The following is a 22,924-nucleotide window of genomic DNA, read 5'->3' as shown; positions in this document are numbered from 1 at the left end:
TTTGACTTAAATAGTGAGGGTTTTTTTCCTTTTAAGTCTTACCTTGTCTACTCATTTTGCAGATACAGTTTCATTCCTATAGTTTATTGTGGACTATTGTTTGGATTTCCAAATATCAGAATTAACATTAGAGCATGTATAAAACTGTCACATTTTGGCTGCTAGAAGAATGTCATTGAGCTAATCCAGTCATCTGTAGCAGCAGCCTGCAAGGTGGCATGTGCCTGTGTGACGTTCTTGTTGGTAGGAACTGCCAGCTTCACAGACTTGCTGTCAGCAGAAATCAGGTTAGATTTTACTTAATTAAACCAGCTTATCTGCCGTCCATACTAATTACTGTTGTTCAACTTAACTATGCACAATTCTATTTTCTTAGCATTTCACAAATTATCACAAATACAAAAATTCTTAAACTTCCTTAGTGTAAGCAGCAGCGTCAAATTCCAGTTAGGCACATTCAATTAGATTTGTAGGTGGCAATAAAAATATGGGATGAGTATGCCGAGTGTCTTTATCCTGAACAGAATTCTAGTTGGAGGAATGTTTTATTTCCAGGTGATTTATAAGGAATTTAAAATGCAGCACTACTCTTCGAGTGTGCCTTCTTTTTTCATTTTCTGAACAAGACTCTACACGTTATGCCACAGGGAACAGGGTCCTGCTCTAAAATTAGATCCAGTGGGGTTCTGCAGGGTGAGTCTTATGGCGATGCATGGAAAGCACCAGAATGTAGTTTTATTCGTTATATACCTCAGACCATTTATTCACCATTTATCATTTAATCGTGTTTACTCTTCATAGAATCAGTAAGGTTGGAAGGGACCTCTGGAGATCATCTAGTCCAACCTCCCTGCTCAGCAAGGTCACCTACAGCATGTTAGACAGGGTTGCATCCAGGCCGGCCTTGAAGATCTCCAGAGAAGGAGACTCCACAACCTCTCTGGGCAGCTTGGTCCAGTGCTCCGTCACTTTCACAGTGAAGAAATTCCCCCGCACGGTCAGGCGGAACTTCCTGTGCTTCAGTTTCTGCCCATTGCCTCTTGTCCTGTCACACGGGGCAACTGAAAAGAGTTTGTCCCCGTCCCCTTGACACCCTCCCTTCAGGTACTTATACACATTGATAAGATCCCCCCTCAGTCTTCTCTTCCCCAGGCTGAAGAGGCCCAGCTCTCGCAGCCGTTCCTCGTAGGGCAGGTGCTCCAGCCCTCTTAACTCCTGCGCTTTCCCTGTTACGTATTTCTGCTGTTCCTGAAACATAGCTTGTTTTAGTTTACTAGTAAGACTATTTTGGCTGCTGCCACATTGCTGATTTAAGTAACTGCACATAGCACCTGTCAGTTATTGCTTGTTCACAGCAAAGCTATAGTCGTGCTTCATTTTAGACCACAGAGAGGCAAGAATCATTTGGTTTTAGCTCAGTAACTRAGTAATAAGTCATTTTTAACAATTCATCCTCCACAGCTGTGACGATATGACGCTCTGTGTTTTGGTAGACTTGCATGCCAGAATTAACCAGTATTAAGGCAGGTAATTTAGCAGATGGACTAGATGATCTCCAGRGGGCCCTTCCAACCTTAGTGATTCTATGATAAAGCCCTGTATCAATGGCTGATCTGAGGGCTTAAGACTCAGTGGCTCTGAGGGTAGAAAGCACAAATATCAAGTATTTCAAATGAAGCGAAGTGCCCAGGTATCTTTTATAACCAGGCATGGCAACACTGTGCAGTACAGTGACCCCGAGCCAGCACCGGGAGGGTTTGCTTTGGAGCCTGAGGACGCGGCTGTGCCAGCCCCGTGCAGCCCTCCAGTGAACTGGCCTTGCTGCCATGTGGGACCTGCTGCAAGGAAGGRTTGGTGAAGGAGCTTCAGTATCAGGGAAAATTATCAGGGCTGTGGATCCTGAGGAGGGAACGGCTCCTCCATCCCTCTGGTCCCCGGTGCCTTCCATTCCGCAGTGTTTGCAAGACACTTCCGTCCTTGTCCAGGTCTGGAGTACATGCCTGAGGTGGATCTCTTGATTATCGCCACCAAATATACTTTGAGTCACGTCACAGCCTGGTCTTGGTGTGCATGAGTTGGTTTCTTCCTGTGAAAATAACCCTGAAGATAAGCTGCAGGATCTCACCTGGTGCACTCCAGGTGTTTGTGGTGGTTTGGGCTAGAACCAGTCCAGTGTAAAATACCTCAAAATACATATGGTGTGAGCACTGGGTCCTTGGCACTGGCTMTTTTGCCCTGCAGTTTTGCTCTTACTGGCAAGGAGCAGCAAAGGTCTCCCCAGAACCGTAGAAGTCAAACCTGTGGGTGCTGCTGAGAGACAGGATCAATCACTGCTGCTGAGGTGGGGGAGTTTGGGGGGTCGTTTGGGCTAACCACCCCCTTGGAGCACTGCCAACAGTAAGTTGGTCAGCCATGGACTTGTCAGGTCTTGAAAATCTCCAAAGATGGAGGTGCACAGCCTTCCTGGGCAGCCTGCTCCAGTGCTGCCCCCCCTTCCTGGTGAAAAAGCATTTCCCAGTGTCCCACCTGAAACTCCCAAGCTATAATGCCTTGTCAGGGCTTGTGTTACACCACCTATCACTGCCCAAAAGAGTTTGGCTCCATCATTTTGATAACGTCCATAAAAGTAGTTGTAGGCTGCAGTTGATCCTCCCTTAGACCAGACTCCTTTGCTGGATTTAACAAGCGCAGCTCCCTCAACCTCCTCTTGCAGGCCATGAGCCCTTGGCCCTGGCCATCTCCGTGGCTGCTCCGGTTTCCTCCACAGCCTTGCAATTTGCGGTGCCTAAGACTCCAGTGCTGAGGAAAGGAGGGCAAAACTTCCCAAGAGGGAGGTGAGGAGAGAGGGAGCAAGGCCACACTCCTCCTGATGCAGCCCAGGACCGGGTTTTGCTTAATTGCAAAGGGAGCACGCTGCTAAATACACGTTTTGGATATAAAAGGCTGTGTGCTACAGTTTGAGGATTGGGTCTTGAGTGGCACGTCCACGCTGAGACAGGAAGCTTGYGACAGAGCAAGGAGCTGGCCAAAACTTCTGGGCCATTCCTTGTCTTCAGAGCACCTTAACATATGCAGTATACCTTAAAATACAAAATTGTGAAGACCTAAAATTGTCACCCTTAGAGACGATATTTTATAAAAATTACTGTGCTGTTGATATTTTTCCTCACAGAAGTTTTGTGAAGGAAGAGCTATGATAAAAAATTCAGATAAATGGGATTAAGCTGGTGSTCATACTTTTAAGCCTTTGTGGTGCAGTCTTTTTTTCTTGATGCAGATTTCACATGAAGTAACTTCTCTGGGTGTGTTCTGGGTTGTGGGKTTTTTTTTTCTTTCTTCTAGTGAAAACCTTGTGTTGGAGTAAAGGGCAAACGGAGGAAGTCTGCAGTCTGCAGTCTACCCTGATTTCAGTCAAATCACAATTATTTGTCCAAGTGTCTCTAATCTAAGGATTTTTATCRGTACGCTTTATCTTTTCACAGGAAAGAATTGTTTCTTATTTGTTAACTTTTTTGCCATGGATTAAATGAATTAATGCTTTCTGTTTGTAAAGAGAAACACTAATTATACTACACATTTATGTAATGTTTCACAGCTATTTTAAAGTAGGATATTAAGAATATTAAGGCTATTAAGAATTTAGTCTAATGAATTAAATTACAGATTTCACACTCTTCTAGAAAATTATCAGATAAAAAAATTCAAAAATCTATGACCATGATTCTATAAGCAAAAAACTGATTCATCTGAACGTACTGGTAATCAAAATACGGTTAGATTTGCATGGACATCTCTGACTTACAGCAACCAGGTGGTTAAATCAGTTCTAACCTAYGCTTACATTTCAACACAGTTCAACAAATATTGCTCTAACTGCAGTTGATATTCTCCAACATTCATAAGTTAACACCATTTGTTTTTCATGATGTGGTGCTTGGATCCAGTTGTTTACAACAGTTATATTTTATTTTCAAAAATAATAACTTAGCAACAGTGTCATCTCTTCATGTCTTAACTCAGTCAACACTGACCACAATGTAGACCTAGCAAAATTCATCACATCTTAATTTTACTTGGAGAGAAAATAAAATTTATTATCTAAACAAGATCTTGTTAATAAACAATCAAATTTACTTCAGATTTGTTAATGTGCTTCTTCAGTGATGGGTGTTATATGATATATTCAGATTAATCTGGACATACAGAATTTACAATAATAATTTGGGCAGCTGGTTGCCATATTGTACCTTGTTATCAGCACGCACATCTTTTTGCATAGTGAAAATTATATGAAGGTATCTGAACTGTGCATTTAGTATGATAGCGGGAATCACATGGACCAATAAATACGATGCTAACATCAGCTGCTTTCCTTTTAAGATACTATGAGATTAAAGGTGGTGAAGAAAAGATGGTGAAGAATGTGCTAGCATTTGACACTTAGAAATAAATTAATCTTTTATTACACTAAATGTAGTGTTCACTGCCATCATTGGTGTATCTCTGTTCTATGGTGTTGCTAATCTGTAAAAATCAGCTTCCTGAAAATTAAATAAAAGTCAAGCTGATAAAGAAATTCTGACTGCAGAATTACAAAGTTAATTTGGCTGAGTTTTACTGAAATATACTGCAATGCTAAGATGTGTATTAAACATAATGTTGCACATATAAACATATTTATGTGAATTATCACAAAGTACAACATACAGTTTGGAAATGTAAACCCCAGATTTAGATTTTCATTAGGGGTGCGTGTGTGTTATAAGGGCTAGTCTTATGTGACAAATCTGTATCTCTGACTAAAGGAACAGCATCTGTGTGAATATTGCTAGTGATATCTTTTTTCCCCACACAGATACAATAGCAGAAAGGAGCGCCCTAAGAGAGCATGTGTATCCTAAGCTGAGAGAATTCTGCAGAGAAAACTATGGGCTAGAATTTCAGGTAGGTTTTATTGCATTGTATCTTCTGTTATGATAAATACTATTTCTTGAAGTTAACTCTGTTTAGAACAGATAATATTTTTAAAGTAATTGTCACATCACTGGTAAAATAGAAAATAACAAAAATGTATTTTGTATGTTAATTKTACTGAATTGATGTACTTAAACTGTCTTTCAGGAAGATTTGAGGTAAATTCTAGGTAGATGASAAAATTCTACACAATTTTACCATACAATATTTCACTGATAATAAAAGCAATACAGCAACAAACTGACAACTTTCACTTTTGAAACTTTATAAAACTGTCCTTATTTTAAATATTCAAAATATTTAAGGAGAAATAAAGTTGCATATAAATTACTGTGCTCCACTTCTAGAAATCATACTCAGGTTAATGTCAGCCCTGCAACCTATTCTTGATTTAATAAACRCAGCATTTACATCAAAATGTCTCTGTATTCATGGAATAGTTACTGCTCTGCATATGGGCTTGTTTTCTACTGTAATGTGGAAATTAATTTAATTAGGAGAATATTGAAACTTTCATTACCAAAATTAATTGAATGTGGAACATTTCATTAAAATTTCTACTGTGATTGCATAATATGGAATTTGCTTCCCTCACTGTCAGTGGTGAAATTCCCTATTGCGTTGAGTGGATGGAGGTTTCCCCTTGTGTTACAGAAAACAGTGACTCATCCACATCTTTGGTAAGGGCCAGTTAGTAATAAATAATTACATATGACTTTATTTACAGGAATTTGACATCACAGTGAAAGTCAGGTTAATAGTCCAATAAAGTTAATTAAAATAGTCCCATTTATGTCAGCAAGCCTGGAACCRGCTCTCTGATAAGAACAACAAATGCATTATAAAGTGTTGTAAAWATGTTGTTCAGTTTTCCCAAAAATTCTGCTTCTAAATCTCCAGYCCTTCCTAGTATGCTAGTATTACTTGCCAGATCACTGCTCCCAAAAATCCAACTCTTCAGAGTATAAAAACACTGTTCTACTTGAAAACTGCTAAAGCCTATTAGACAACATCCTGTTCCTCATATTAGATTATTTTTGATGTATGTGCAGCTGTTACTTAATCAAAATAGCAAGTTTGGGGCTATTTGGTCTTAATTCYCTGAGTCACAGTGGAATTGCTGAATCTGCATGGTGGGAAAATCTAGCATGATTTTAGATCCTGGGCTATACTGGAGCTTCATCTGAAGGTCCTGGCTGATCAGCTGATTGGGGAGTCTCAGCTGCAGTGCTACATGAAAGGAATATCAAAAGAGATTTAAATAATAAAACATTTTTCTCCTTTTACTACCACGTGATATTCATGGGAAATGCTGATATAAGTTCCTTCGGTATCTTTGTTTCTCAGCCATCCTTGAGGAGACAGCTCAGTGACAGAAGTGAAATGTCTCCTCTAAATAGCTCACAATGCGCTGAATTCCTTGTGGGAGAAAACACCTCCACTTCCAAATGGACCATAATGTCGTCTCCAAGGGAGGAATAATTAAGTTTACCCAAGCTGATATTCATGGAAGCAAATTATTTTATTAGATGATAGTTTCAACACCAGGAGAGTCCTTACGTGGGATGAGGTGTGAGAGACAGCTCCACTGATACATTTCCAAAAATGTCTGGGAAGTTATCACAGCGGTGCGGAAGCAAAGTAGGAAAAATTGTAGAAAAAAGTGCCCAAGAAAATTAGTAAAGCATTTTGGAGAAGGCTCTGAGGTAGACTTCATCTTTTCTCGCCTTTTCCATTCCTGATGTGTTGTGTTTTTTATGTTAGCATGCAAAATCAAGGCAGGCAGCCTGAAGTTGGTGGGTGCTGCTACAGAACGCGAATAGCACGTGTGGGGAAACAGAGCGCAGTGTATTCATTCCATCTCTGTATCTGTTTCCTCAATGGACTTCACTTCCCATTCAGTCAGAAAACATTTCTGAAGGGCAGGTGTTGGTTAAGACAGAGACAAAGTAAGGTGGGAAAGTTACTTCCAGAATGCTTGGTATTTCATACCTGAAATACTACATTTTTAGGGGAAGACAGAAAGGCTAAAGAAAGTAGTAGTAATAATTCAAACAATCAGACAGTTGAACACAACACAAAGTTCAGTAATAAAGACATAAAGATAAATAACAAGGGGGAGAGAGAAAAGAAGGAACAAGTCTTTTTTTCTTCTAATGAGAATAAACGGAGAAAAAAAAATGCATGAAATTGAGAGAGATGGGAAAGCTACTGGAGATGGAATTGTAAAGCAGAAGCCTTATGTTTCAGCAAAATTTTGGAACAGAATTTCTGTACAAAAATACAGATATGAAGTGTATTTTCTTGGCAGTGTGATCTGCAATGCATTTCATACCATGGGCTATTTAACACATCAGTCAGATGGCACATTACCTGTCATGTTTGACAATTTTGTTTCTAATCCTACAAACACTGACATGGGTCCTTAACTTTTCTGCCAGAACTATCCAATATGGTTGTTGGTAATAAAATCAAACATGGGCATAAATACTTGTAGGATTAGGTCTTAAACCTCGACATTTATTGTTATGAGAAATTTCTGAAGGAGATTAACCTGCTGTAAAATGGTGAATTTAACTTTAATATGAACCTCTTATTGGTTCTTTTATTAGATCTTCAGATTGATTTTATGATCAAATTAGACAACAACCAGTTTTGTGGTTCAGTTTGTCACTGCACTATCAAATTGCTCCCACAGTACCAATAATACTATAATAAAATATTGTAGTATAGCTGTGTCTCAAAGCAGCTTGATTTTATTTTAAGATTATCCATTCAGACTTTTTTACAGGTTACATATGTTATTAACAATCAGTAGTAGCTTAAGTTAGAGAGTATTTGCATAAACCAGAAGTTTTATTCCAAAATTGAGAAATGCATACGTATGATTCTTTTAAATTCAGTTTCCTACAATAAGAATTTTAAAGTCTTTGCAATTTAAATGTGTAGTGAAATCACACTTCCTCGCTTAATTTCTTTAAAGTTTAACAGCCATATTCCAGTTTCTTCTAGGAATTTGTTTGCAACTTATTACCATCACAAAACTGAGTCTGTAGCTAAGAATGAAAGGCTGAACAGCAGGCTATCTGCCACTGCATATCTATACAATCTGTGCTTCCAAAGTAACAGAGAGCAACGAACCAAGGAAATACAGTATTACAGGGGTGCACATATTCTTTCTTTTGGGCCATGTGCGCTGTATGATTTTACGTCCAGTGAATACAAAAGACACAGGGTCCAAGYCCTGGTCCTGACTGATCCCCAGCAAAACTCCCACTAATTTCCGTGAAGCCAGGATTTTATGCATGTGCTTGCCATTATTGCTACCTATCCGTTATTTGSAATTTAACAGCACCTAAAGACTACCTCAGATCGAGATCTTGTCATGTTAATCTCTGTACAAAAATATGAATAGAAAATGAGAGACTGTCCCTATCCAAAAGTATCTAAAACAGAAAAAAAATCTAGGCGGGAGAAGAGCCTTGAGTTCACCCGTTCACCTAGGACAGCCGACCAGGCTGCACAAGGACCAGACGCAGGACTCGCAGACTTTAACAGGGCAGCAGAGCAATGCTGAGCAGTACACACAGTGGTGGCAAGGTTAATTTGTASTTTGATAGTTAGAAAAGGGGTAGGATAAATTAACCGTGTTGCATATTGATTTTCAGGTTATAGACTTGTACTGGGGAGTTGAAGCAGAYGAATGGGACAGTCCTGAGCTGCAAAAGACTCGTATGAAGCTGCTAGAAGATTGCTTGAAAACTTCTGCAGGTCCATGTTTTGTTGTGGGTATAAAAATAATGTTTTACTTTAAAACAAAAATACGCTATTAGCCATCCTAACATGAGTGACATGTAACAAATGTATTCTGTTTTTCTCTCTAAAATATTTGATRTTCTTTGCTGCACGCTTATTATATTGCTGCCAAAGGTTTTCCTACACGGTGCTGCAGGTTATCAGTGCTTATGCAGCGTTAGTGGGGAARGGCCTTACATGGCCAGGCCCAGCAGTGCCCGGCCGGGGAGGGCTGGACTGCTCGTTTAAGGAGACCACCACTAATTAGTCCTTGGCACTTCTCGCAAAGGCATGATGTAAGTAAGGCCTGGAAGGACTTACTTACAAAAGCACAGCAGCAGGCAAGGGCTATCTGCTATGAGCTACCCTATGCTGTGGGCTGCAGTAAACCTGGGAGAAATTAGGATAGCATGTTTTAGAGGGTCAAAAACTGGAGGTCAGTGGCATCTTGAGAAGACTGTGATTTTCTTCTTTTTATTTTTTTTCCCCTACTTTCAACCTTCTCTTGACTGTTGCCAGAAAAAGTATTGCTTTTAGGATTCTTCTAGAGTCAGCAAAACTGGCAAAAAGGGGTTCATCTTCACTGGCTTTTCCTACTAGCTCTAAAACAGCAACTGAAACACCTTTACAGAAGTGGTTTCTAAAGCTCTGAATGGTGGAGAGATACTTCTCTGTGGACAAACCTGATATTTTACATCAAGCACAACAGACAGTGTCCAGCCATTCCTCATAGCTTTTTCAGCTGCAGTAATATGAATTTATGAAGTCATGCCAAACATTGTTTAGGGTGCAATAAGTGAAAAGGCACTGGGAATAGACTGCATATATTAAATCCTGCCAGGTATGCTTTCACTCTTTCCAGTGAACCATGTACAATAGATTTTGCTGTCACTGATTTTATATTAACTATATGATTCAGAATAGTACAAAAATGTATTTCACCGTGGTGCTTAGAAAGATTTGTGTCATGTTTCAAGGTGAACATAAGTAACAAAAATATTTTAAGAGCAGTTCAGAGCATGGCATACCAACTGTATTAAGTTTTGATGCATAGACAGAAATGTACTGATTTTTGATGAATGGAATACTTTTACCAACTTTTTAGAGAGGCATAACCTTTTTGTCCATAAAGACTAAGACTTTTTTTAAAAAAACTTTGTGGACAGATCTAGATTTAACTCTAATGAGACTGGTTATTTTGTGCTATAAACTGCATATTCGATATCTTCTGTTAAAGTACCAAAACAAAAGATGAAGAGATTTGGGAAGAATTTGGATTTATTTTGCATATGAGAGGACTTATGTGAAAGAGAGACTTTAATTAAAGTACAAAAATGACCACAATGAGTAAGATTTGCTATGACCAAGGATACTTCTCTTGAAGAAACGTATATCTGACTACTATTCTAACATGTATTTAACTCTTTATCAGCTGTCTTGAGTCTCCAACATTTTAAGAAGTAAATGGGGGATATACAAAAAAAATTTTCTGTGCATAATTGTAGGACTGCAAAGATACTAGGAAAAGTATTTAGCTGAATAAACCCCTGTAAAAACTTTGAAGGACATCAGCAGCTTTCCTTTGACAGCTTTAATTCCATAAATTAAYCTTTCCCATTATGCCCCAATCAAATGCAAAACATATTCGATCTGTCAAGCATGAAAGATCATACTAAGGAACCATTTTCCTAAGTTTAGTACAAAGTAGCTGAAAGGCAGCTATAGGAAGAAGAGGACCTAGAATAGTTTAAAGAACTGATAGCTCCACAAGTCACTGAGAACCACTAGGAAAAAGTTACTGAAATGATAATGCCAAACTAGAACTACTGCATGTTGCAAAAAAGCAGGAAATCCTAAGATTTGCAGCCTGAAAATAGAAAATGTTTGGGGATCTAGGATTTATATTTTTTTGAACTTAAATGTCACATTGCATATATCAGTAGTGTAGTATTTATAGCATAAAGCATCTTAAGGATAAGTTTCTAAAATGGGCTCTAGCGTAGATTACAAGGACACTAACATCTTCCATCATATGTAAGAATCTAACATTTTGACCTGAGTCTTTAGATGTTTGATTTAGTGGTAAGTATTCAGACCATACCTTTGCTATTCCAAATTGTCCTTTCTTGTATTGCTAAAAAATAATTTGGAGAAGGTAGCTGAATTTAGATAAAAGGGAAGACTAACTGAACTGCAATTCTTAGATTTGTCGTAATGAGGAAAAGAACAGTTTTGGAAAAACTGCAAGTCCTAGGGTTTGGGGTTTTTTTAAGAAAACAAGTTTAAAAATTTAAGTAATAACCTGGAATTCTGTGGGTACAGAGAAGGTACTGAAAGGGTACAAAATGCTCCGTGTGCTACAAAGGCTACAGATTTTTTCTCTCTACGACAAGGATTAGACAAAGAGCAAGCTGTAGGGTGTATTGTACTGTGCAATTTGTATTTTTATCGTGCCTGTACAGGCGTCTCTCTCTCTCTCTCTCACCCCGTTTCGTCCACCTGCTTACATGAGCCTGTCAATGTGCTTCAGAGCTGCCTGTCCTCACTGCGGAGCCAGTCAGGTGTCAGGGTGACAACACAGGTCACATCATCATCCCCAGATCAGTACTGATCATAGCCAGGATTCGTCCTTTCAGATCTCATCTCAGTCTGGACTAGACACCCTTAGGGCCAGTGGAGAGGTGTGGGTACCTCCACTCGTATCAGAGTCATCACCTGGAGCTGGCTTTCCACCGACAGCAAGTGAAAACTAGCCAATTAGACTACTATTTAGTTCAGCTCTACCTAATATCTGTTGATATTAATTAAGGCCTTTAGCTATCTAAAGTATCGTTAATATATAGTGGTTAGTTGTGCAATTAATTTGCTGTCCTTTTACTGATATTGCCTAAATAAGACTGTGGTTTAAATGATTGAAACCTGCCCTTGGGTGGGTGCAAGAACTGGCCAGCTTCTCTACAAGATCTTGTAGAACTTACCTTGCAGATTATAGCATGTGGGTGCGCTCTGCCACCTGTGCAACCCCACGCGGTCTCTGCCTGAACTGATGTCCTTCCATGGCTGTCTCCTGTAAATTTTAAAGGGAGAAATGGAAATCAAATGTCAGTTTGTCACCTGTAGCAATTTGCTGTGTTAAATATGTTTAGAGTTGTACTTAAATGTTAGTTATGCCAACACTTTCAAATTGAATTATAGCTCATTGCTATAATTGCATACCAAATTCTAAAAGCCTTGCAATTCAAAATGCAATGGAAAATGCAGCACTGAATTATAGCACTAACAGAATAAAATAATAATAAAGGTGCTTATTCTGTCTTCAAAACTCTAATGTAGTGCTAGGGATAGCACCGAAGTTCATATTTCTCTTTACTTGGTACATTTAGAGGGTCTCAAATGCACTTTTTGATGGTCTTAGACCAAGATGTAGGTAACAAACTTTTTTTTATAAAAAATAGCTTAAGTTCATCAGTTGTTCCCTTTCATTGTCTGAAGAGAATACTTAATTAGCCTATAATCTTCCCTTACGACCTCTGTTTTGCATTACTAATKATAGCCTCCAAAAATATGGCAATAAGATGAAGTTATTTTCATATTCATACCAAGATACAGAGCAAAGGAAACTTTCCTAATGGAATTATTGTCAATACACAGGAAATACGAATACCAAATTTTAACTACCCTCAACATGAACTTTGAAGTTACCCGAGTACATTTTGAATGTATAATTATTAGAGCGCAACCTTTGGCAGGTGTTTGTGCAAAAAAGTACTACTTCTTTGTCTCCGGGGGCAAAAAAATAGCAATCAAAAAAAAACATGGTAAAGAATGGAAAGCCAGCTCTTGGCAATTCAGCAAAATCATACAGGTAAAACAAGATCCTCGGTGAATAAAAACAGCATGTTGAATTTATTTATCCAGATTTCTTTTCTGTTTTATCCTATATTAATGCTGTATGTTCAGCTTTACTTACTTTCTCTTATTAAGGTCAGCATACTCCTAATAGTATAAGGAAGAATACTGCCTCGACAGATGATAGATTACATGCATAAAATTGTAATGAGAACCTGCCTGGAACCAGTGCATTCCATTCAGATATATTTATTACCCCCCTCCCAAAAAAATAACAGCTTTAATGCAATTCAGAGTTCAGCAAGGGATGTAAGTAAGGAAAGGATGAGGGACTAATTTATGAAGCAGAACTGACTGCTAATTCTGAAGGAAAGTAAYTGAATCAAATAACAGAAATCACTGAGTAGATTTGGCAACTATCTAGATAATAAGCACATAAATACATCTGTTAATTCAAACTGAGCTTTCATCTGTGATCATTGGTATAAACCTTGGAGATTTTTGCCCCCTGTAATTGAAATCAGCTGATCCAAAGAATAGCAGACACTTTTTCTATCTCCTCTGCTCAAACAGGCATTGCAATTTACATTATCACTCTAAAATTATTGACAGTTTGTTGTTAATTTGAGCATTAATGCATTATTAGACAAAACCAAGCATTATAAAATGAGGATCCTAGTAGGAATTTAAAAGTATGTTAGCAATTTACAATATTTGTCATGTCCTTAAATCACCCTRTAATTAAAGATGACATATGGTAAAACCAAGGAGACTGTACAACTGATGGGTACATTTCAGAATTTAATTTTCTCAAGAAAACAGATTTAGATTATAGTTTTTAAGTGTGGGGAAACAGATCGAACCAGATCCAGAATGCACAACCCAACTTTCCCAATAAAATATATTCCAAGAAACAAATATCATAAACTACCAAAGTCTGAAATTAAATTTTCTTCTAACTTAGCATTGATTCAAAATCCATTCAAATAAGAACTTGCACTAACATAAGTGGGTTTGGGTTCATATAGCATATCAGGAATGGCTCCATAGGACTTGTTGGCATTTATCTGAAGTAGATGTCTGAGGAYAATAATCCTGTTTTGGAATGGCCTAGGCCAACTGGAAAGACTTTTCTGCCAATGTCTAAGGAAAGCTTTGCATATTTTTTTAAACCCTTCAAAACCAGAAAAAAGTGATTAAACCTTAAAAACGTAGTATGTGACTTTCCCCTGAGTGAACTTTGGTCTTTCTCTTCCACAGTCTGCAGACTAACAAGCAAAGGGTGTGTATTTTCCCTTTCTGTGTTATTTGTCTCTGGGACAACACACACACACGCACACACATGTAGCGGGATCAAAGCATAGGATCAAAGCAAAGATATAAGGCAGCCTCTGCATGAACATAAAATTTACATGTTTTTCAGTTGTTTCTTGATTTAGTCTTAAAATAGCTTGCATTTTTAATCTATGCAAGACTGTATGATTTTCTTTTAAGTCACTGCATTTCTTTTTCTTGACATAGAGTTCTTCAAGCTGTCTTCTAAAAAGGTTAAGTATTATATTTAAAACAAATAACCATGTTAGTGAGACTAAGATTTGTATAAACTCAGATTTGTATCAAGCTGTGTATAATAGATGGAGAAAGAAATAGGCTGGCTGAGATGTGAGATTTATTTTCTCTTGACCCTCAGAATAGCTTTTCCAAACCATCTCCTGAGATAGTATTGTAGTCAACCAGATGTAATGATCTGCTCTGTGAATGAAACAGTAGCCAGAATCAGAAAGCCAACATCAGCTCTACTGTGCACGTGAGAAAAAATAATAATCCTAAAACTTCCAGTTCTATGTAAAGCAATGCCTTTCCTTACTGTACTTAGCAGGTAGTTGATACGTTCAAAGGGAGCTCTTAACCACTATTGCTTGCACCTAGTGTATAAAACTCCCCTTTTCCCAAATACTTACTGTGACTACTGGAAACCTTTGGTTCTCCAGAAACAGACTGGACACAAACCCCTACCCACAAAGTAACTAGTTCACTTTCCAGTCTGAATGTTGGTAAATCCAGCTAATAGTAGCTGGGTCTTTTTTTAAAAAATAATCAGTGTATAGTTTTACAGGATTTTTTCCTTCAGGAAAAGATATGAACTTACAGAGTAAAATAGGAGAAAGTATGAGTGTTCTATCTTGTGATGCTGCTCTGCATCCATAAGGTATTGCCTCTCCTCTGTTAAAATATTTGCTTTCAGTGCAAAGTGATTTTTCACTTGCTTAGAACACTATAGAAACTATAATTATTATGAGTAAGCTGTTTGTTCTTTTCTTGTTCAAGTATTTTGCATGGGATAGAAGCTGTTTAAAAAAAAAGGCAGAATACCAGTGTTACTCAGTAGCTGAAAGAACAGTGCATCACCTGGCAAAGTCCTACCGCAGAGCGTCTACGGGGCCGCAGCCGCCCCATCACACGGCACGTGCAAAACAGCGTTCTTCTGAGATCAGTGTYGTGACCTGAAGATCTTTGCTATCTTTCATTCATTTCCATGGGGACTTGCTGCAGAATTTGCAAACTTCTGGCTAATAACTTGACTTGTTACTTGCAGGCARTATTCACAGATTTGCTGTATACTGCCCATTAATTTTAGATTTGATTACCTTTTAGTTAAAAGTAAGTGGTAGAAAAGACATGGAGATGCCTAACAAAAAACTGCTACATCTAAGGTTTTATTTTGACYTGTTTCACTTTTGAAGAAGTAYAGCAAATGAAAGGTAAGAGGATTTGTAAAGATGWTTTTTTTTAATTTATATTTTAAATTGAAAGCTAATAAMAGCTAGTATTGAAGAACAATAATATTTGAAATACAGCAGTTGAGAACATGSSTTTATGAAAGGATGGATTTATATTTATGCTGATTAGGGTTAGCATTCTYAGTGCAATATTTGGTTGATTCTCAGTGCAATATTGACTGTAAGGCTGTTGGTACTCTGAATAATTGAAATAATGTTGATTTTTCATAAGCCACAACCCTTATCAAGTATATAGAGGATGTGGTTTATGAAGCCAAGGAAAGCTTTAATCTCTGTTATCACAGCACTTGCTTAAGTCTATCTCCTCTTGATAGACATCACTAAATAAAGGAATATGAGTGGAAATAATAAAACTAATACTTTAAGGTACCTGACTAGCTATGTCATTGATTTTTTTAAAAACTACAGATAAAATACTTACATTTCTGAGCATAATTCCRTGTATTCAGAATGTTAAGAAAAGAAATAATATTTTAAAAAATAAGTAGAAAATCCAAAGAGTGTTGTAGTGAAGATTTTAATTAAAAAAAAATACAAAACCACTTTACCTTTTTTGTTGGTTTATGAGCAAAATATTCCAAGCCAACTGAATGGCTACAAAGTCAAAATCTAGGTCAAGTACTTACATCAGTTTTGAAAATAATACTCTTAAGAAGTGCTAAGGAAATATTCAAATTTTTGCATGAATAACCTAATTCAAATATAGAAAGAAAAGAGGAGATTGTTATTTTGAATTTTGGTTTAGCATAGTCATTATTGTGAAGCCTACAATGCTGCTATAAACTTGCATCCACTAGTTTGCTTGTATCACGTTATCTTAACTTTTGCTCGTGTGTTATTTTCTTCTTGATACAACATTTTTCTGTCCCCCTGCCATTGCATGTTCTCTTTAGATGTTCTTTGTGATTCTTCAAACTGGATGAAATGGTTTCATCAGCTGAAATTCCTAATTATGCCCTTCAGAAGCTGCCAGGTGGCATCAGTCACAACCAAAGTTATAAAATGCTTTAACTTACAGTAATCTCATTTTCATTCACTAAGTAGTATTCTAGGTAATTAACATTCCCCATGTTTGGCCCATGAACAATGGCAATTTTACATTATTTAGAAAAGATCTGCTGTCTCTCCTTTAAAAAAAAGACAAGACTTTAATCCAGGATTGGATTGCCAGTCATCAAGAACACACAAGTATCCGAAAAATCAGCCCACCGGTCTCTTTTGAGGGGCAGTTCAGGGTCTAGCGCAAATGTGATTGGTTTGCACGAGCAAAGTATTTGTGAGTATTTGACACGAGTATTTGCAGATCCCGTGGTGYCTGAGAAAACGTGCTACCTCTGTGCAGAGGCGGACGGGGCGCGTATATGCGGGGGAGCCTCTCCGCGGAGGATCGTGGTTTATTGCTGCTGGTCCCTGACTGGTGACCAGACCGGCGACCGGCTCTTGAATGGCAGTGGCCTTCAGGTACCAGACCGTGAGCTGATGCCCCTATCTGAAATTCCTGCAGTTCCCCAGTAGTTTTCCACTCATCGTATTTGCTCAGTGGTTTCTTCCTCCAGCTGTGAACTGACAGAGCCTTTAGGCCTCCTTTTGCTTCAGTTTAGTTTCTTCAGATAGTAATTAAATAATCCATGAAAATGGTTCCTCCCCTCCCGCCATGTGAAAGGTGAGAAACACGCGTACCAATCATTTATGAACATACCAAAGTGCTTGATACTTTTACATCAGTCAGTGTTTTCCGAGCGATGGTTCAGAGGGAGTACTGCTRTGAAATGGGCTGCAGCTGCACCTTTACCTAAGCACTGCTGGCCYTGTTTAGGAAGGAAAATTATAGTCTTACTGTGTGTGTCTTTTCTTGCCCAAGGAGTTAACTAATCATTTCTTTTCGCCTTTGAAGGATTAGATATCAATTACCTGTTCAGAGAATACCAGCTATCAGTTTCCCCAAATAACAAGCCCTGAATCCAATGCTCATCRGCTTAGAAAGAGTGTTTTGTTATAGCTGGCAAATAAGCATACAGAAATCATAAATAAAAGTCATCAAAATCCAGAAATAAGCCAAAATAAGTAATATTCCACATGTACTTAATGTTGATCTGATGTTACACCAGAAAAGCACCTACAAGTGAAAGTGCTTTCCCTCCCAGGATGTGTCTTAGGCCTGATTGACAGCAAGGCTAATTCTAGAGAAAAGCTTATTAAATACTGCTTATATAGCACCATCCYCTGCAGCTGCAGAGGTTTGGCTAAGGCTTGCGTTGTATTGCCCATAGTAGAGCTCCTGGTTTGCACTGCCTTGTCTATTGTAGGATTCCCATTATTTTTTGGAATAGAAGATAGCCAGTGAAGATAGCCAGTCTGCTTCTCTGCATGGACTAGATTCAGTCTTCCAAAAGAAATCTATCCCTTTGAGCCCTGTTTCTCTTCTGCTGACAATATGTATCAGGGAGAAAAATAACCTCGAACCATTACTGAGCACAATTTGTCTCTAAGCATGGGCAAAGCCATCAGAAGAAACAAACAAACAAACAAACAAAAACTTATAGGTCAAATTAGCTCTAAGCKAGATTGTTACCATCACTCCTAATATCCATCATCCTCTTACTTCAGATATCAATAATGTAATCACTAACAAAAAAWTTTTATTCAACCATCAGTCATAGCTCTTCCTGTAGCAAAATTGTAAGAAGTTTGACTTTCTAAAKCCAGCGTTCCTAGTACATTTAATTTTTTTTCTGTTGATGAAAGCATCTGTTGGAGTCTTATGTAGCTGACACTGTGACTGTAAAACATTACTTTTGAAATAATTTTTCCTGATCACCTCATGCCCGTAATGTATCCATTTCAAGAGTAATAAAAGTGCATTGCAGTGCTGCAGGCTCCATTCTCTCTCATCTTGAACATGGAGGCAACATCTCTGTATTAACYGCGGAGCGCTGCTGTGAAATGGGCTGCACCTGCACCTTGACCTAAAAGGGAGGCTGACGGTTGTTCTTCTCCAATTACTGAGGCTCCAAAAAATTTGTGACAAAACTTCCAGTTGCTCTTGTTTGAGGGGGAATAGTGCACCTTTTGAAGAAAGGCTTCAGGCTCTGCGGCTTCCCAAGAGTTCTTTGCATTAAATGCTTTCTCTGAAGTTATATTATCTCCCTATCATCTTAAAAGACAAGCGCTTCATTCGTTGTTCATTTTTGTGATGATTTCCTGTGTCTGCAAGTCACGTAAAGTATGCAATAGGATGGAGTGCATAAAAGTAACCATTTAGCCTTGCTACTTTGATTTAGCTTTCTTTTCTTGCATTCGTATGATGTATTGTTTAAACTGTGGTTCAGCCTTCTCAAGTCAAGGGCATATCATTCTCTTCATGGTCCTATTCCCCCATGAATGAATATCCAGATTTTTACYGCTGATGCCTGTTTCACATCAAAAGGAAGAGATTGCCCTTCCTGCCCTCCCCTGCAGTCCTATCCAGAAACAGTCTTCACTACCTGTCTTTGCTTCTCCTCRCTTCTTTTGTTTTTATGGAGATAAGCCTGACATGCATAAGAGACACAAAATGAGATAAAATAGAAACAAACTTTATTAAAACTGTTTGCTGAGCTGCTATTCATAGTATTGAAAGCTTTGCAACAGCACATTATCTGGACTGTTCGCAATTATCTGATGAACTGAGTAGAAGTTGGGAGTTCCAGTTATTAGAAATCCTTGCTGGACTTTGGTCCTATCGCACAATACACTTCCTTGTCCATGACAAGAAGGCTGAAAGATACTAATGGAGGTATATTTTTTTTAATGCATATTTTTCTTCTATTGTTGGAGAGATTTTTTTTTTCACCATCACCATTTAACTGTACTATCCTGTTCTGCATACTGTGATAAACACTAAGTTTTGGGCACTGTGGAGAGGTGGCATTATTGTCTACCAGACAATGTCTAATGTCCCTGACAGTAAAAAATTGCCTTCRAACCTTCATTTACTTTACATCCCTGAGAAACAAGTCTATTAATGGTGTTTAGCTGCTGTAGGACACACTCCAGGGTCATATCAGGCTCATGGGGACTGTATTACTCCRTGCAAGTAGTGACATCGTTTTCTTGACATTTAATTACAAAATTAGGTTTCCATTTACAGACTAAATGAATTCCAATCTGTTTAGCTCTAATAAGAAATCAAAGAAAAACAGCAAAAAGAAATTTGCAGCAATATGGCATATCATGTTACAACTAGCTTCAGCTTTCCCAAAGTCAGCTCATTTTGTTAGAAATTGCTTGGTTACAATGGCTGTTGTAAATGTTTATCCCTCCGTTATATCATCAGTGCTCTCTGCTCTGATAATGCTCATTAATTAACACTTTCTGATACCTTTCTAGTGTCTGTATACGTTACTGAGAAGCACAGCCTTAATTATGTTACTGAATAGTATAAGGATGTGGTCTAACTTCAAAAGAGTATGTGGGATTAGGATGGAATTTGCAGTCCTGAAGGTCCCTCCTCCACTGCTGCAGTTACCTGCGGAGGCAGGAAAAATCTTCTCTAACCCTTCTTCTACCCTACCTTTACTCACAGCCCTCCTTCCTTATTTATTCTTTTGGCTGATYTTCTCACCTATCACCCCAGCTCAGGGAGATCAAAGACCCAGCAATAACAAGCAGTGAGGGGAAAGGCAACAAAATTAACTAAACTGGTGCTCCATGATCATGTATAAGATGGGAGAAAGGGGTTGGAGAAAGAGACCACTGATATTTTCACATCCAGGAGAAAGGAGAGTTCTGATAAAGCAAGATATGTCAGGGAGGTAGTTACAGATGTGTGTCATGAGTGTCTTCTGAGGAGGTACATTCATTCTGCAGGATGGGCTGTTAGCTCYTGTCCGGTATGTCCTGGGAAGTCATTCATTATTATTTCAAGTCTCTCTGCCACTAGGGACAAGCTTCGAGATTTAAAAATGTTGCACTGTGGGTGAAGTTCAGAGATGAGGGAATTGGTTCGCTTACAGCTGKGTTTGGCTGCTATCTTTAATTCTCTGAAAGACAGGTTAAGGGTCAAATAACTCTACCATCATTTGCTTCTTACACTTCATGTCAGGAACATTACTCACTTAYTAAGAGTAAAATCTTAGGTATTTGCACCTCATACTTCCAGTCCCCCCTCGTCAGCTTTCTTACATAGTAGTTCAGCAGCCCTTTCTTGCTTTTCAAGGAACTGAGACCAATACCCATTTGGTAAGTCACTGACTCTGAATTTTTTGAAATACCTATATCTTCCCCCAGCRTACATCTGCAGTGCCTCCAAGGGAAAAAGAGCCTTTGTGGAACACCGTACCATAACATTTCTCAAGCCAGGGATGAAAAAATCTATTTCTCAGCACAAAAATACCTTTATTATACTTTCAATTTTCTGTTCACATGAATAATTTCAGTTTAAAAATAAARAGATGTTTCTTATTTTATCTTTTGTATAGTCAGCCAAAGTTCTAAAAGTTAAATCTGTTTTCCTGTATGCTTCAGCAAAAGGATTGGAGGTATGGGCACGTTATTATTATCACCTCGATATAGGGAGAATCAAATGAAGATGTTTGATACTGCTCCATGGCATCATTTTTCTCTTTAAACAAGATGAACAATCTAAAGTGGTAATCCCCTCCCTGCTGATACCTAAGGACACAAGATCCTTTACATATTARCAGTCAAAATAGTAAAGCTTATTTTGCAAGCTATTATTAACCTCATTTTATAGATGGGCAATCTGGGGCAGTGGCAAAAGCAGCAGCAAGGTGCCAGATTCCACGCTGATAAGAAGCAAAAGAGGAAAGAAGAAGCGAGTCCARTCTAGCTTTCTAAAACACGGTTTTGTACACTTTTTTTGATTCAATTCAAAGAATTTACTGGTTTTAAATATTAGCATTTTTGTTTTGAGATTGAGAGGAACTGGCTGTTACTCCCTCAAGGAATAAAAAGAAATAGGATGTTCTGTTTGTTCCTAGTATTAAATTCTCAGTTCAATTCACATCATATTTATTTCTCAGAAACAACATTCCAGCTAAGCCTGGCATATTTGGAGKTTTTTTTTCTCCAACTATTCTTAGCTGCAGCTGAGTATGTCATACAGCATAAGTAATTTCTGTAGATTTACAGTAGAGTTACAGTATACCAGAAACAAACAAACAAAAAATCTGTAGGATCTAACATCCTATTCAAAGAAATTTTGTATAAAATGCCCTTAAAAATTGGTATCCTGGGCTCTTCATTCCAGATTTTCAAGACATGATTTACCTGTGTCTGCTTATGTCAGTTAAGCCCACATTTCTGCAGACCAGGAGGGTAACTACATCTGACATGTTAGAAATCTTGCGTTTCTTCCCTGACTTGAACATGCCGTCTAGGCAGGTTTGCATATGCAAACACACTGTTCTAGCACATCCAAATTCAGTATGAAGGGCAAAGGACACAGCATTTAGACAGTATAAATATAAAAAGTAAGGTTTGAATACAATAGAACATTTCTTGCTAGTTATGCTGAGGTGATTCTACCTTCAGTTCAGGTATCTGAATTTTTAAAAAGATCCTTTAGAAGATCCTGAATTTATTCTAAATTTTTTTGTCTAAGAAGCCTAGCCCTGGGACTCACAGAAGGCAGCAGAGAGCAAGTGACCCCAGGAGAGAGAGGGAGTCTGAGGACTGACTTGGTAGCCCTTGGTTAGGGTCCTCGTGCAGTAGGTGGAAGGAGAAGGTTCATGTCCCTGCTCCAGTTAGCATTCAGTTACTGAGATGAAGCTTTTCAGTTCGTTATACAGAGAGGAACAGCTCTGCCAGGAGCCTTGACACCCTAACATTACCCCATCGTTCATGCCTAGGGGCCTGATKATGAAGGCACGTGCCTGTCCTGAGAAGGATAATTCAGAGGAGATTTTGAAACAGGTCTCCTGCTCCACAGGTGAGCTCCCTCAGCACCAGCCTTTCTCTAGATCTTTCTCCACTAGCAGTAGTCTGCTCCTCCYGTTTTCTGCCCGAGACGACCCTGTGGCATGTGCTGAGACTTCATATCAGACTGTGAGCCACAGTTGCCTTGGGCACTGGTGGGAGGATGCCTCTGTGACATCCATGGGAACAGCATTTCCAAACCTCTGGTGACTGGTGTACAATGCAAAATCCTAAGGTGTTGTAACAGCTAAAAYTTAGGTACATACAGGTCCGACAGCAGCTGAAGAACCACTTAGTGCCTCTCAGTGCCACCTGAGTTAGGTGCCTGCAGGCAATTTTCAGCCTGCAGCAYGAAGCATTCACCACGTCTTCAGTCAGGTGAGAGATTCTCCCTAATGGCAYTCTCCCACTTTGTGTAGGTGATTTCAGTTTTAGCTTACATAAACTGAGCAGACTGAAAGCTGGGTCACTTGGGAGCTAACTCAAAAGTGGGCAAGGCTTTCCTACTTCAGTAGCAAGCAGTTTTTGTAAGAACAACAGGGCTGACAACTAGCAGCAGCAGCTGTTCCTACAGTGAAAACTATCTG

General features: G+C 38.6%; 1 protein-coding gene across 1 annotated transcript in view; it reads left to right on the top strand.

The window, feature by feature from the left end:
• The window catches only part of NWD2 (NACHT and WD repeat domain containing 2), a gene marked incomplete at its 5' end in the record, with an annotated part of 52,306 nt that overhangs the window by 18,428 nt on the left and 10,954 nt on the right, over positions 1–22,924 (top strand). Inside the window, 2 exons of the mRNA XM_085322683.1 lie at positions 4,856–4,944; positions 8,643–8,759. Coding sequence (XP_085178809.1) covers positions 4,856–4,944; positions 8,643–8,759 — 206 coding nt within the window. The remainder of the gene's footprint in view (positions 1–4,855; positions 4,945–8,642; positions 8,760–22,924) is intronic.

The sequence above is a fragment of the Rhea americana genome, unplaced genomic scaffold (assembly GCF_003343005.1).
Source record: "Rhea americana isolate MKP2758 unplaced genomic scaffold, rheAme1 scaffold_8, whole genome shotgun sequence".
Classification (NCBI taxonomy): Eukaryota; Metazoa; Chordata; class Aves; order Rheiformes; family Rheidae; genus Rhea; species Rhea americana.
This window is presented reverse-complemented; position numbering and strand designations above follow the sequence as displayed.